General features: G+C 36.1%; 1 protein-coding gene across 1 annotated transcript; it reads left to right on the forward strand.

The window, feature by feature from the left end:
- The first annotated feature begins 15,524 nt into the window (after nucleotides 1-15,524).
- LOC107876410 lies at nucleotides 15,525-16,386 on the forward strand. The gene is made up of 2 exons (XM_016723339.1): nucleotides 15,525-15,590; nucleotides 15,790-16,386. The coding sequence occupies exons 1-2, from the start codon at nucleotides 15,525-15,527 to the stop codon at nucleotides 16,384-16,386; spliced, it is 663 nt and encodes a 220-aa protein (XP_016578825.1).
- Nucleotides 16,387-16,687: the final 301 nt, after the last annotated feature.

A 16,687-nucleotide genomic window follows, 5' to 3' on the forward strand; every position in this document is an offset into this window, starting at 1 on the left:
TGGAGTACTTAGCTACAAACTTTGTAATATCTCTCTTCATCCTACTCCTCCAATAGACTTCCTACAAGTCATGGTGCCTCTTAATGGCCCCTAGATGAATAGAGTAATGCGCACCATGTGCTTTATCAAGAATTCGTTGTCTTACACCATCCACATATGACACACATATCCTACCATGGCAACAAATGTCACACATAGAGGAAATAAAATGATTGACAAAGGTGATAAGCCTATTAATGTAACGCCTTGAGTCTACAGGGTGTATATTACATGGTGCTTCTAATCCCAAAGGACCATAATCTAACACATGACTGGTATCAACTATTAGCACTAAAGAATAATGGTGATAACATATGTTAAAATATAACTAAAATGCCATAAGGTTCTAAAAAATACTTAAAAAGATACTGAATACTGATAGTAATACTGAAAAATTGAATGTCTACCTAAATTAGTCTAGTCAAAAAGCCTCTAACTTTTTGAAAAGGTAGTTGATGGGATAAGCCCCCAAATAACTCCAACTACTGAACTAACTAAAATGCTAAAATAATAAATCTTTCCTCAAAATATGAGGACTCACCACTATAACTGTTGTTAATAACCTGAGCTGCTAATTACGGTCAGGAGCCTGTATGTCTGAACCTATTATATGAGACATCATAGCGCAAAATAAAAAGTATGAGTTTGTACTTTGAATATATCGGTATGCTAAGTGAGATAACCTGATATACATGCATTCATATGCATAAGATGATAATTGACTGAATGAACATCATGAAACAACAGAATAGGAGTACATGAATAACTGAAACTGCTGAAAATACTAATTATAAAATATTGTGCATATACATACATATATATATATATATTGTATCTGATATCATATTAAGATTGAATACTGAGTTCTAATAACTGAGTGACTGATATTTAAGATTTACTGATAAATGTATTACTGATAGCTCGGTGACTATTTCTGACAGTCCTAATTCTATAGAACTGAATTGAGTTTTATACTGAGTATGAAACTGAAACTATAACTATGGAAGTGTTAATCTAACCGACATACCCCGATTATAAACTGAGTTGGGGTCCAACCTGTGACCCCCAGTTGGAAAGGTGTTAGCACCATGCCACGGGTACTAACAATGGCTATGTGGATCCACTAAAGAATCACCCTCATCTTGTAGGTGAGATATGTGTTTCCCTCAACTGGCAGGTGAATAATTTATCAACCCTCAACTGGCAGATTGATATATTCAACCTACACTGGCTATGAGTTTTGGAACTAAGGGACTACTACTGAAGGTTATACCCTCAACTGGCAGGTGAGCCCCTATCCCTAGGTTTACTCGGTACTGAATCCTACACATAACTGAATAGACACTGAGCTGATCAATAGACTATAATAGGCTTGACTGAACTGTTACTGATAGTGTTAACTAACTGAACTAGACTGAGTTCACTGAGTTCTATAATTGACTGAATAATACTGTTCGTGATATTACTGAGACTATTCTGTAGCTATTGTAATTCTAGGTAAAAATCTATATTTTTGGGTATTAAATACCCCCAGGACTCGATAGCATCAATAGTAAAACATGGGACAATCTTGAAAGCATACTAGCTAGTTACTTAGTCATGATTCATTTAGTGAGACACTTTGTCAAACACATGCAAACAGGTCATGATTGCACTTTTCAATTCACATAGGCATTCCAACAAACACTTGGGGAGAATGATTATTTCACATAATAATAACCCTATATAAATATCATGGCTACAATATTCAATCTTGTAAATTCAAGGATAAATCATGAGAATCACATAATTCAGCACACGTGCTATCTTAATTTCATGAAACTTGTAATTAAGCATGGATTGAAGACCATATCACAATACACTCATGAACACAGTCCAACTCAAAATATGTAAATCATGAAATCAATAAACTTGAAGTTTAAAAGGGTTCTTGAACTCCAAGGGTGGAAGAAAACCCTAGGATGAACACCTAACATACCTTGGTAATTAAATTCATGAAAATTATTGGTGTGTTCTTGAAGCTTGGACTTGAAATTGAATGACCTAGGGTATTTTTATTGCGATTATTGAGAGAGAATAAGTGATTTTTCCCTTAGGATAGCTTAATTTCATGATTTGGGGCTGAATAAAGGTGGGGAAAATGACTCAATTTCCCATGGAAAGTCAGATTTTAAATGAGCAAAAGCTGCCCAGTGACGTGGTAACCGACGCATTGGGTCGATGGGGTCGACGCGTCGAGATAGCATTGGCTCACTGGAATTTGCATACAAAATGGTAGTAATGATACTGTCGATGTGATGGACGATGTGAGGCATTGAGATCACATCGATCCACTCTTTTGGACACCTAAAGGTGCCTCAAATGATGTTTGAAAAATTCGAAACTCACCCGGGAACACCTATTGACATCCCTAATCATGATCAACTTAAAATTTGATATTCTAGGGTCTTCAAGATCATAAATAAAGTCAGTGAAATTCGAGATAAAAAATGAGACTAAGTGTCAATACTTAGCTGAAATTTTCTAAGTTTAGGACCTCTTTTGTCATGCTATATATGACTGAAATGACTGGGATTTTGCTGGGTCTTACAATATCACTCCCTTGGGAACATTTATCCTTTAGTGAGACTGACTAAGTTGAGAATACTGATAGACTGGGTATACATACTGAACATGCACAATTGAAGCATTATTACATAATTAAACTAATTTATGAATGCATGACTGTCATGAGGATGATATGCAATGGTAATTAATACTAAATTTGTAAAGGAAATATGAGTATGGAACTGAGTAAGTCTAAGGAATACTGTTACCTTGAACTGAGCCTTAGCTTGCAAACAAGAGGTGAGGATACTTGGTTCGTATATCTGCTTCTGTTTCCCAAGTAGCTCCCTCAACGAACTGATGCAACCAAAGAACTTTGACCAAAGGAACTTTTTTATTCCTAAGTCTGCGAATCTAATGATCAAGGATTTTGACTAGGACTTCCACATAAGAGAAACTGTTCTAAATATCTATACTCTCTATAGGGACTATAACTGTTGGGTCGCCTGTGCACTTCTTTAGCATGGAGACATAAAACACTGGTGTACTGAAGCTAAGTCTGAAGGTAACTTAAGCTTGTAAGCTACCTTTCTAAAATGGCTCAGAATTCTATAAGGACCAACATATCGAGGACTGAGTTTCCCCTTCTTGACAAATCTCTTTACTCTCTTCATAGGAGAGATTTTTAAATCCACCAAATAGCCAATCTCAAGTTCGATATCCTTTCTTCTTATATCTGCATATGATTTATGTCAGCTTTAAGCTGCCTTAAGCCTCTCCCTGATCAATTGAACCATTTCTAAGGCATCAAATACTAAGTCAGGCCCTACTACTGCAGCCTCACCTACTTCGAACCAACCAATAAGAGACCTATATCTCCTCCCATAAAGCATCTCAAATGGAGCCATCTGAATACTGGAATAATAATTGTTATTATACGCAAACTCAATCAGAGGCAAATAGTCATCCCAACTACCCTTAAAGTCAATGACACATGCTCTTAACATATCTTCTTAGGTCAGAATGGTCCTTTATGCTTAATCATTTGTATGGGGGTGGAAGGTTGTAATGAGGCAAACTTGGGTACCAATACCCTTTTGGAAGGCTTTCAAAAAATAAGAGGTTAACTGCATACCTCTATCTAAAATAATGGACAATGGGATAATGGGACACCGTGTAATCTGACCAACTCTCTAACATAGAGCTTGGGATAATCCTTGGTTGAGTAAAAGGTATGAACTTGCAAGAAATGGGCTAATTTGGTCATCCTGTCCATAATGACCCAAATCTATTCATGTTGACAATGAGTATGAGGCAAACCCATAACGAAGTCCATGTTCACTTCCTCCCACTTCTATTTGGGAATACTGAACTCCTGTATAGACCCTCTAGGCTTCTGATGCTCAATCTTAACCTACTAGCATATAGAGCACTTAGCCACAAACTCTGCAATATCTCTCTTCATCCCATTCCACCAATAGATTTCCCATAAGTTTCGGTACATCTTAGTAGCCCCTGGATGAATTGAGTAACAAAAACCATGTGCTTTTGCAAGAATCCACTGCCTCACGCATCCACACGTGGCACACATAATCTACCCTAGCAACGCAATATATTATCTCCTTCTTAGGAGAAAATCTCAACCTTCTGATCTTTGACTGACTCTTTCAGCTTAACTAAACTAGGATCTCCATCCTTATTTTCTTTTACCTCAGAAACTAAAGATGATTCTAAACTATTCTGCACCCAAACACTACCCTCAGCTGAATCAACCAACCGGACACCTAGTCTAGCAAGCTGATGAACTTCCTAATCTAACTTCTTCTTACCATCCTCAACGTGAGAAACACTACCCATGGACAATATAGTGAGAGCATCAGCCACTATATTGGCCCTACTCGGATGATACAGAACACTCATGTTAAAGTCTTTCAACAACTTTAACCACCTTCTCTGTCACAAGTTCAAGTCTTTTTGAGAAAATACATACTAAAAACTTTTATGGTTTGTGAACATATCAACATGTACCCCATATAAATAGTGTCTCCAAATCTTTAAGGCCAACACTACAGCTGCTAACTCAATATCATGGGTAGGATAATTCTTTTCATAGGGCTTAAGTTGTCTACAGGTATAGGCTATGACCTTACCACTCTTTATCAAACACTCCCCAAACCAACTTTAGAAGCATCAAAATACACAACAAACCCACCTTAACCATCTGGTAAAGTCAAAAGTAGGGTTGTAGTGAGTCGATTCTTCAACTCGTGAAAACTCTTCTCACAAGAATCTGACCACTGGAACTTGACTTTATTCTGAGTCAATCTAGACATAGGGGATGCAATAGATTAAAATCCTTTAACAAACTATCAATAATAGCCAGCCAAACCCAAGAAACTCTTGATATCTGATGGAGAGATGAGTCTGGCCCAGTTTCTCACTTCTTCGGTCTTTTGAGAATCAACTCTAATGCCATCATCGGAAACTATATGACCAAGGAAAGCTATAGACCTTAGCCAAAATCCACATTTACTAAATTTGGCAAACAACTGATGGGCTCTTAGTGTTTGTAATACTATTCTGAGATGGTCTATATGATCATGTTCACTGTGGGAGTAGACAAGAATGTCGTCTATAAATACTATGTTGAACATGTCCAAGTACTGCTTGAACACTCTGTTCATTAAGTCCATTAAAGTTCTTGGGGCATTGGTAAGACCAAATGATATGACTAGAAATTCTAAGTCACTATACCAAGTTGTAAAAGCTATTTTTGGAATGTGACATTCTCTGACTCTGAGTTGATGATAGCTGGATCTGAGGTCTATCTTAGAAAAGTAAATTTCACCCTAAAGTTGGTCAAACAAGTCATCGATTATAAGAAATCGATACTTTTTCTTGACTGTGACTTTGTTTAACTAATGGTAATCAATACACATTCTGAGAGAACCATCATTCTTAAGCATAAATAGAACTGGTGCACCCCACAAGGAAACACTGGACCTGATGGATACCTTATCTAGGAGATCGTTCTACTAGTCCTTTAGTTCTTTGAGTTTTGTTGGACCCATTTTGTATGACAAAATAGAGATAGGTTGTATATCTGGAAGAAGGTCTATTTCGAATTCAATTTCCCTCTCGGGAGAAACTTTGGGAAGATCTTTGGGAAACACATCTATAAATTTACATGCTACTAAAACTGACTCAAGATTATGGGTCTCGAAACTAGAGTATTTAACTTGAACGAGATGATAGACACACCCCTTGGATATTATCTTTCTCACTCTAAGGTAAGAAATAAGTTGACCCCTAAATACTAAAGTACTAACCCTCCACTCTAGGAAATGTTCATTCAGGAACTGAAAATAGACAACTTTATTTCTATAGTTAATTGAAGTATAGAATGAATGAAGTCAATACATGCTGAGAATAACATCAAAATCTATTATCTCTAACTCTACTAAGTCTGTTGAAGTAACTTTCTGAGATACCATAACCGAGTAGTTCCTGTATATCATCGGGCTATGATAGACTTACCCACTGAGGTAGAGACTGAGAAGGTCTCCGCTAGGATTTTAGGACAGAATCCAAAGTTAACATCTATATAAGGAGTTATAAAGGACAAATAAACTCATGGATTCAGCAAATCATAAACATGTAAATGATAAACTTGTAATGTACTAGTGACCACATCAGGAGAATTTTCCTGATCTTGTAGGGACTGAAATGCATAGAGTCTATTTGGGCATTTCTCACTGGTGGCATTGGAAACGGTACCATACTGATTTAGGCAACCGGACTAAGCTGGGGGATGATTGTACTGACCATGTGAACCTAACTAAGGACAATCTATGATTCTATAACCTGTCTTGCCACACTTGAAACATACATCGCTGCCAGCTCACCAGATACCTTGATGGTTTCTGCTATACTTCTAGTATAAAGGATTTGTTTGAGCACTTCTAACACTACCCTGAGACTTAGAGCTTGGTGCACTATCCTTATTACCAGTTTTGAACTTAGAAACTAGAGCACTGACTGAGGATGGGGCTGGAACTAAAGATTTCAGGAAGAACTGAGGATGATTCCCACCCTTTAACTTAGGCTGAGTGAAGTTGAAGCTACCTATTCTATCCCTCTTATTCTCCCTCTCTTTCTCCTTAGTATTCTTCTCTTCTATCTACTAAGCATGGACTATCAACCTAGACAAGTATATCTTATTAATTAGCATTATGATCCTACACTCCTTGACCATACTATTGGACTCCCCAGACACAAACTTACTCATCTGAGATCTGTTATCAGCTACCACATAAGGAGCATATCTGGCTAATTTAGTAAAGTTTAGAGATTACTCCTTCACTATCATGTTTCCCTACTTCAAGTTAATAAATTCTAACACCTTAGCTTCCCTCAACTCCAATGGGGAGAACTTATCTAAAAAGGCAATAGTAAACTTCTCCCATATTATAGGCTCTGCATCTGCGGCCCTATCTTCCTTTGGCTACTTAAACCATGTATGAACCGTATCCTACAACTGATCTATAACTAACTCAGCACTCTTACTAGTAGTTACCCCCATAATATATGTAACCTTCTACACCATGTCCAGGAATTCCTATGGGTGAAGTCCCAAATTCTAGCTGCAGCAGTATTGGCCACTAAGTTAGCCTGAATAATAGCTGGGTGTTCATTCTGGGCTGCTACAGAATGGGCTATAGTGGTGAAATTTTCTCTGAATTCTGCATGAGAAATATGCTCATCCAGGGGATCTGCTTGAACGGGCGGAGGTGTTGGTTGGTTTTCAGTTCTTCAGTTGTTATTCTTTTTGGGATGCATATTTTGTAAATGAAAGGAAAACTTAGATTAGACAAAGAGTTTAACTTGAGCTCATGCTCACTCACACGACATGAATACTGAAAGAAGGAAAACTTTTCCTAAAAATATTTCATAGCCTCTTATCCATAAGTGTGGCGCACTATATACCCATGCATAAGACTCCACTTGATGTAGATTTTATACTCTTTAGGACTATGTTAAACCTTAGGATCTGATAGCAAGCTTGTAACGCCCCGAGTCTACACCCTGGACGTCACACGGTGCTTCCAATCCCGAAGGACCACAAGCTAACCCATGACTAGTACCTGCTGTGAGCACTGAAGAATATTATTGATAACATATGTGGAAATATAACCAAAATTCCATAAGGTTCTCAAGAATACTAAAATAGATACTGAATACTGATAGTAATACTGAAAAACTGAATATCTGTCTTAATTGGTCTAGTCCGAAAGCCCCTAACTGTCTGAAAAGAAAGTTGATGGGACAAGTCTCCAACTAAATCCAACTACTGAACTAACTAAAATGATAAAATAATAACTCTATCCTCGAAATATAAAGACTTACAACTATAACTGTTGCTAATAACCTGAGCTACTAAGTACGGTCAGGAGCCCATATGTTTGAACCTATGATATAAGACATCATAGTGCAAAAGAAAGAGTATGTGTCAGTACTTTGAATGTACTGGTATGCTAAATGAGGTAGGCCAATATACATAGGTTCATATGCATGAGATGATAACTATATGAATGAACATCATAAAACAACTGAATGAGAGTACATGAATAATTGAAACTGCTGCAAATACTAATTAAGCAATATTATGCATATACATATATATATATATATATATATATACTGTATCTGATATCATATTAAGACTGAATACTGAGTTCTGATAACTGAGTGACTGATATTTAAGATTTATTGATAACTGTATTATTGATAGCTGGGTGACTATTTCTAACAGTCCTGATTCTGTAGAACTAAACTGAGTTTTATACTGAGTCTAAAACTGAAACTATAACTACGGTAGCGTTCATCTAACCGACATACCCCAATTATAAACTAAGTTGGGGTCCAACCTGTAACCCCAGTTGGAAAGGTGTTAGAACTATGCTATGGGTACTAACAATGGCTTTATGGATCCACTAAAGAATCACCCTTATCTGAAAGGTGAGATATGTGTTACCCTCAACTGGCAGGTGACAACTTTATCAAGCCTTAACTAGCGGGTTTATATATTCAACCTATGCTATCTACATAGTTCTGGAACTAAGGTACTACTACTGAAGGTCGCAACATCAACTGGCAGGTGACCCCCTATCCTTAGGTTTTCTTGGTGTTGAATCTTACTCCCAAGTGAATAGATACTGAGTTTATCAATAGACTGTACTAGGCTTGACTTAACTGTTACTGATCATGTTAACTGACTGAACTAGATTGAGTTCACTAAATTCTGTAACTAACTGAATACTACTATTCATGACATTACTGATACTATTCTATAGCTACTGTAGTTTTAGGTAAACAGCTAGATTTTCGGGTATTAAATACCCCCAGGATTCGATAGCATTAATACTAAAACATGGCATAATCTTGAAAGCATACTAGCTAGTCACTTAGTCATGATTCATTTTGTGAGACATTTTGTCAAACACTTGCAAGGCATGAGCTTGTACATAAATGGGAACACATTCTAACATGTCATGATTGCACTTTTCAATTCACATAGGCATTCCAACAAATACTTGGGAAGCATAATTATTTCACATAATAATAACCCTATATAAATATCATGGCTACAATATTCAATCTTGTAAATTTAAGGATAAATCATGAGAATCACATATTTCATCACGCATGTTGTCCTAGTTTTATGAAAGTTGTAATAAATCTTGGATTGAAAACCATATAACAATACACACATGAACACAATCCAACTCAAATTATGTAAATCATGAAATCAATTAACTTGTAGTTTAAAAAGGGTTCTTGAACTCCAAGTGTGGAAGAAACCCAAGGATGAACACCTAAAAAACCCTGGTAATTAAATTCATGAAAATTGTTGGTGTGTTCTTAAAGCTTGGACTTAAAATTGAATGACCTAGGGTTTTGTTCTTGAGAGAATTTGAGAGAGAAAGAGTGATTTTGCCCTTAGGGTAGCTTAATTTTGTATTTTAGGACTGAATAAAGATGGGGAAAATGAGTTAATTGCCCTTGGAAAGTAGGATTTTAAATGAGCAAAAACTGCCTAGTGACACGACAAGCGGCGCATCGCATCGATTAGGTCGACGCATCAAGATTTCTTTAGCTCACTGGAATTTGTATGCATGACATTAGTAGTGATACTGTCGACATAATGGACAATGCGACGCATCGAGATCGCGTTGATCCATTGTTTTGGACACCCAAACGTGCCTCAAACGGCATCTAAAAAATCTGAAACTTGCCCGAGAACACCTATTGATATCCCTAATCATGAATCAACTTAAAACTCAACATTTTAGGGTCATCAAGATCATAAATAAAGTCATTGAGATATTGATGTCAAAAATTAGACTAAGTGTCAATACTTAGCTAAAATTTTCTAAGTCTAGGACTTCTTTTGGCATGCAATATATAACTTAAATGACTGAGATTTTACATGGTTTTACAATTAAACTTGAGGAAGAAGATCAAGACACTACTCCCTCCCAACTAAAGAAAGGAAAAGTAAATAATAACTATGATAAGTTTTTAAGGATGGCTCCAAATGTCTGTTATATATCCATGAAAAATCTGAAGGGAAATATTTTTGATAAAGAGGTACTTGACAATCCTTTCATTGTGCATCTTCTTGATACACTTAGGTTTTAGTGTTGGGAACACTTGTTAAAATTATAAAAGTCAATGATCATTGAAAAGGAATTTGTCTAATTCTATGTAAATCATACTATCTTAGATGGATGGGTAGTTACTTCAAGCATGAAAGAGGTGGATATAGTGTTTGATTATGTTAAATTTGGAGAAATTCTAAACTTATTGCTAAGAGATTGGAGGAATACAGAAGGAAGATGGATGAAATGTGTTTTCTTACAAAGAAATTTATCAAGAAAAAAGTGAGGAAATTCCTAGAAAAGTATTAAAAGATGAAATAATTCCTGCTCATAAGATCTTATTTGAGATTATGAATAAGAAAGTGTTGCCTAGAGAAAAAAGAAGGAATGAAGATATTTTAGGGATATGGGGATCATGAATACCCCAGAGAAGGATAAGAAAGTAAGCCTCTCTGCTTTCATGATAAAATATGTGAAGATAATAATATATGCTAGGACTGGTCTTCATGAGCCAAAGGATATTTACTCATCATTGTATCTGAAAGATTTGGGGTGCCACTAAGTGGTAGGAATGTAGCTTCTAAAAATGACAGGATCACCAACAAGACCTTAGAAGAATGTAACTAATTGACAAATAAACCTGTTGAAAAAAAAGCCTCTAGTCGTGTGACTCATCTAATGGTGGATTTAGATGTTGCACATGAAAGACTGGCAAGCTAAGAGCGAGGATTGCAAGCTTAAAGGAAGATATTATAGCTTCCTAAGTGAACATTGTGAAGGATGGCATGCTAAAGCAGTAGAGCAAGCATCTTGAAATAAAAAAATTCCTTACGGAGCTTATTCCCAGATCCAGGCCCCCCCTCTTTCTCTTAAGCCCTATTAACCAATGTAATACCCCACAAAAGTTTCATCGTAGTCTGAGCCTTAGATCGTGTCAAGTGAAGTGTAATTTCATCGCTAAAAGATTGAGAAGAGACTTTCTAAGTGATTAGTGTTTTAACCTTAATTGAATGTGCCTAATATCAACTTTTTGTCATGTAGAGAATTAAATTATATTTCCAACGATACCAATTTCATCCAAATCCGGTGTCTGGGTAAGAAGTTATGGCCATTTTACTGAGAGTTGTCGGAACCGCATAGGTGCGACGGACAGGTTGACGGACCGTTGAGTTTGCGACGGACCGTCGCCTGGACCATCGCAATCAAGGCAATGAATCCCTCTTCTAGCACAAGTGCGATGGCCAAGATGAGGACCGTCAAGATAGCGATGGACCATTGCTAGGACTGTCGCAACTAAATGTAGTGTGGCCTTTTTCTAACTAACGTGCGACGGATGATCTGACAGACTGTCAGACTAGTGATGGACCGTCACTCCGACCGTCCCAAATCCCATTCAGTATTTTTAAGTCTTTTTTAAAAGGATTTTTTGGGTCTTGTCCTTTTAAATACCCTGATATATTCAAAATGAATCATATGACTTCATTATCTCCCAAAATATCCAAGAGCTAGGATTTCTCCCTCAAGAGCAAATCCAAAACCCTTCTCCAAGAAATTTAAGAACTCATCATAGATTCTACAAATTGAGTTGAGATTCGAGTTTTCCATGTCCAAGGCTTCAAGAACCCTCTCTCCAAGAGTAATAAGAAGAGTTTCAAGCAAGCTTGTTCATCTAGTTTCATAATCTAAGGTATGTGGGGTCTGAACAAGGACAATTCTTCCATCCTTGTGCCCAAAACATGTTTTAAATTACAAAGATACATGACTTTATGAGTTCTCCTATGAATTTGAAGTGTGGGTTCATACCCAATATTAATATTCATAACATTTTGACATTTTCCAATGTTTTAGAAATTGAAGTACATGAGTATATTGAGATTTTGGGACAAATTGCTGTAAAATTCAGATTTCCATATGATTTATGAGTCCATATGATATCTAGTATGCATTTTGATGAGTCTTAACTTGAGATTTGATTATGGGTCATTAAACCCTACTTGAGATTTTAGTTTTTATGAACTTTTGTGCTATAAGCACCCATTATTTGAGTACTTTGAGATTATTGAGAAAGTTTTGACCTTAATGGTCATAGTAGCTTTGAAATCCACTTTACTAAATGAGACTACGGATTTTATAGTTAGGTTCATATGAACCATGAGATTATTTAAAAGTGAATTTCCATGAGATGTGCGTAGCTAACTAAATGAAGTAGTATCTAGCACCGAGTTGGGTAAGTTACTGCGGTTTCATAGCCCCAAACTATGTGCCACCATAGGATTGAGATTTATGGGTCCAAGGCTGAGATAAGTGATCACTGAGTTGAGGTTATACTCCCGGGTAAGAGTATGACACCTCTCCCCAATGTGAGATTTCTTTCTTAGGAGGACAAGACGTTGGACTCTATGTAGCTCGCATGGTTTATGTCAGTTAAGAGAACCTCCCTTGAGATAGAATATTTTCCCTAAACTTTGAGATAAGTGATTTTCCCTAATAGTAAAATTTTCAAAATAGTTTCTTGAAGTAAAATTTTCCCAAGAAGAAAGTAGTTTTCTCTACTAGTAAGAGTTATAGAATTCCGAGTTCTAAGTGTCTTGAGTTTAAAAGAGTTCTAAGTTCTTGAGCATTAAAGAATTTTTACTCTCCATGAGATATATGCATGAGTTTGAAAGTATCTTTAGTCTACGAGAAATGAAAATAAGAGAAGAGTTCAGATTTTAAAGCTAAAGTATAATGACTTATGAGATTTGTGTTACATGCTTCATTCTACATGATTTATGAGCTTTATATTGTAGACGTATTCAAGCTATGTGAGTCATTCATATTTGCATGCATGATTTGATTAAAGAATATGGATACTATTTTCTGTAAATGCATACACCCCCATATACTCAGTACATTCCCAAGTGCTGGTCCACATATACATCTATGTGCTACATTGTCTTATAATGTAGGTCCAGGTGCTCAGTCCTAGCCTCGTCAGTGATTTCCGAGTACCTTTGTCTACATCTCTATAGTGGTGAGTCCTCATAGTTCGAGGACCTATCTTCAGACATTTCAATATTTTAGTAGACATGTTATTGCTTTCAGTTCAGTTTGATTCAGTTGGGGACCTGTCCCAATGGTTCTCTAGTATACTTGAGTTGTAGAGGCTTTGTCAGACTAGTTATCAGATTGTTAGTATGTTGAGATTTCCAGTATTGTAATCGTTTGGACCTAGTATTTTCTTCGTATTTTCTATCATTTGATATGACGGTGCCAGTTTTTTATTTATTTCTTCTCGAAATAAGTTATTATATGTAGTAACAGGCTCAAAGGGTTAGCTTGGGGCTACTTAGCCTTAAGCACCGTGTGACATTCCGGGAAGATATTTTAGGGTGTTACAACCAAGTTGTTTTGTTGTTAAATACTAAGCTTATTTTGATTGTCTCGATTTTATTGATAAACAATTTCATTGTTTTTAGATTGTAACTAATTTCTGAATGTTTTTGTTTTGGGCCAAAGGTTGGATTAAATTTGTGCTTACGATGCTTACCTCTTTATGCTAATCTCTTGTGTGTGTTGGGTTGTTTAATGTTTCGAATAGATAATATTCTTAGAATTTAATGTGGTGTTCTTTTTTCTTCTGGCTCTATTGCTTCAATGGTTTGTTACAAGCTGCACTCTATTTATGATACATCTTCTTTCTTCTAGTTATTTTTTATAGATGTCTAAGAGAAAAATATTCTTTGTTATTGTTGCTTTGTGGAGTGAAGTTTGTTACTGATTCTTTGCTACTGTTGTTTTGTAGAGTGGTACGGGTAAAGTATCAGGCATAGTGCATAAAAGAAAGAACACAAAATGAATAGCTGTATGTCATCATCAAAAAGAGAAAAATTAAAGAATCCTAAAAGGATTGAATTGAAGTTCTTGATTTTGAACAGTTTTGATGATAAGAAAATACGCTTATGTGTCTCAAGATTCTATTTATGGTAAATATGCTATTTATAAAAAATAAAATTACACAAGGATTTAACATATTTTATTTTATAGTAAATATAATTATTGTGTCCTTGTCAATAAAGAAAAAGTCTTGAGGTTTTTCTCTTTGTACAAAACTGAAACACCATGGAGCCTTATTCTATATAAGAAGAAGATCAACACAATTTTGAAACACCTACTACACACCCAAATAAAGAATTACTCTCAAGTAGTATGAGAACATACAAGTGTGCATCCATTGAAGTCAAATGAATAAATCATAATTTTGTAAAGTTTTTCTAATCACTGTTAGAGGTAAAGATTTTTGTGAGTTGTGTTATAGTTTAGTTATTTAGTTATAGCTATTCTATTAAGGTAGCTGGTGTGATTGAGTTGATAAGGCTTGTAACAAGAAGTGAGTTTGGCTTCTTGGGAGAGTTGTTAGTTGAAACAATTATAGCTAACTATTTGTGTCTAGGTGTTGCAGTTAGTTCCTTTAATTATTAAGTTGTAATTATAAAAACTTGTGTTGACGTTTAGTGAATCTGTGGTCCTGGTGGTTACTCCTTGAGTTAGGAGGTTTTTCCATGTTAATTGTTTGTCAATCTACCTATTACTCATAGTTAAGAACTTGGTCCCTCTGAAAAGCAGTCGGTACTAGTTCTTTTCATATGTGTTCTCTTATCAATAGTTTATAGTTTGCTCTTACTGTTTCTTTTACTTTGGTTATCTTTACTGTTTTTGTTGTCTATACTTCTTTCTTCATATTTTCATCATAACTTTTGAATCTCGCATTTCTTCAAACCTGTTCATAATAATAATTTTCTTGAGTCAAGGATCTACCAAAACCTCTCAATCTCGTTAAGTTAGGAGTAGGGTATGCGTACATTGCACCCTTTTCAAATACCACTTGTGAGACTATACTAGGTATGTTGGTAATAAGCATATAAATAAGTCCAAACACATCACCAGTCCCCTAAAGTTGACACCAATATTCACTTATGCTGACATAGTGTGGTGAGTGTAATACACTCAAATTCAAGCACTTGAAGACTTATTTAGCCTATTTTCACTTTATTTTTCTCTTCTTTCTCTCTATTTTTTCAACCAACTAACTCACACCATTTTTTCAAGATCAAGTTTCTTTAATGGTACTCCCAACATCCTCTATCTCTTATAGAAAAATTTATTTGAAATCTTTTTTCATATTTATTCTAACACTAACATAAAAAGTGAAAGAAAAAAAATTAGTCTGAGTAGCTCCTCTAATATTCTAAAGTAGATAAAATTTGTCATCGGCGCAGGCTAAGCTGAGGTAGGATAATGTGCACTGGAAATGGCAACGCGGCGGAACAAAGAAGCTCAGAAGACGATGACAATGGAAACCCAGTAACTAAAATGCATAAAATTATCTCCCTACTAACTTTTGGAGAAAGAAATTGAAGATAAATGCAACAGTTTTTAACTGGATGACTCTTATGGGAAGAAACCTATAATTACAACAGCAACCCTACCCAGATGATTACAATTCTCAAATGTGAGGGCTTCTATGAGCTCGAAAGTGGATAATCCACCACCAAATGACTAGAATTCAGGGAACTCTCCACGCAATAGGGCAATTGGAAACGGTCAGACATTGAGCTATAAACCTTTAAATCAACAAGATGGGAAGATTGTTATCAAGATTACACTGGAGGACATTAAGACAAGCGATGATTACTGGTCCAATGCTCCCATAGGTTATGTATTAGGTGATGCTCTGCATGAGAAGTCGATGGATAATTCTATCACTACGGTATGGAACTTTGTGAAGAAACCCCAAATACTGTATAATGATGGGGGTTATGATGTATACCAATTTGAGTTGATGGAGGATAGAACAGAAGTGTTGCAGGAAGGACCATATGCTTATCATAACAAGCCATTCATACTGAAGCCATGGGCAGTGGATTTTTTGTTTGATAAAGAGGCAATTACCACTATACCATTATGGGAAAATCTCCTGGGATTACTATTGAGATATTGGTCTATTGAGGCTCTAAGCAAACTAGCGAGTGCAATGGGCAAACTACTATACACTGATAAGTACACTACTGATATAAATCATATATCATGTGCAAGAGTGGTGGTGGAGGTTGACATATCACGACCTCTGACTGAGGCCATAGAAATTGAAGCTCTATAAGGAATAATCCAGAAAGAGGTAGACAATGATTGGAGGACCAATCTCTGTAACAAATGCATTCGATATGGGTACTACACTAAGGACTACAGAATGAAGTGAGATCCAAAGCAACTAATCTAGGAGGATGAGGAATTCAAAGAATCACCCAAGCAAATGAAACAAGGTAGAAGAAGGAAAAAAATTATACAAGCATGGCTTGCAAGAGAAGATGGACGACTCCCTCAAACTAATGCAGAGTATGCAGGAAATCCAAGCAAGGAAAGTGCTCCTTCTTCAAGTAGACAAGATGGAACAGCACCAG

The sequence above is a fragment of the Capsicum annuum genome, chromosome 7 (assembly GCF_002878395.1).
Source record: "Capsicum annuum cultivar UCD-10X-F1 chromosome 7, UCD10Xv1.1, whole genome shotgun sequence".
Classification (NCBI taxonomy): Eukaryota; Viridiplantae; Streptophyta; class Magnoliopsida; order Solanales; family Solanaceae; genus Capsicum; species Capsicum annuum.

Excerpts from the sequence above, each read along its gene's own strand:
- LOC107876410 (XM_016723339.1), top strand. The coding sequence starts at position 15,525 with ATGTGCACTGGAAATGGCAACGCGGCGGAACAAAGAAGCTCAGAAGAC. Across the intron at positions 15,591-15,789 it reads ACGATGACAATGGAAACCCA|AATTCAGGGAACTCTCCACG; the intron begins GTAACTAAAATG and ends CCAAATGACTAG.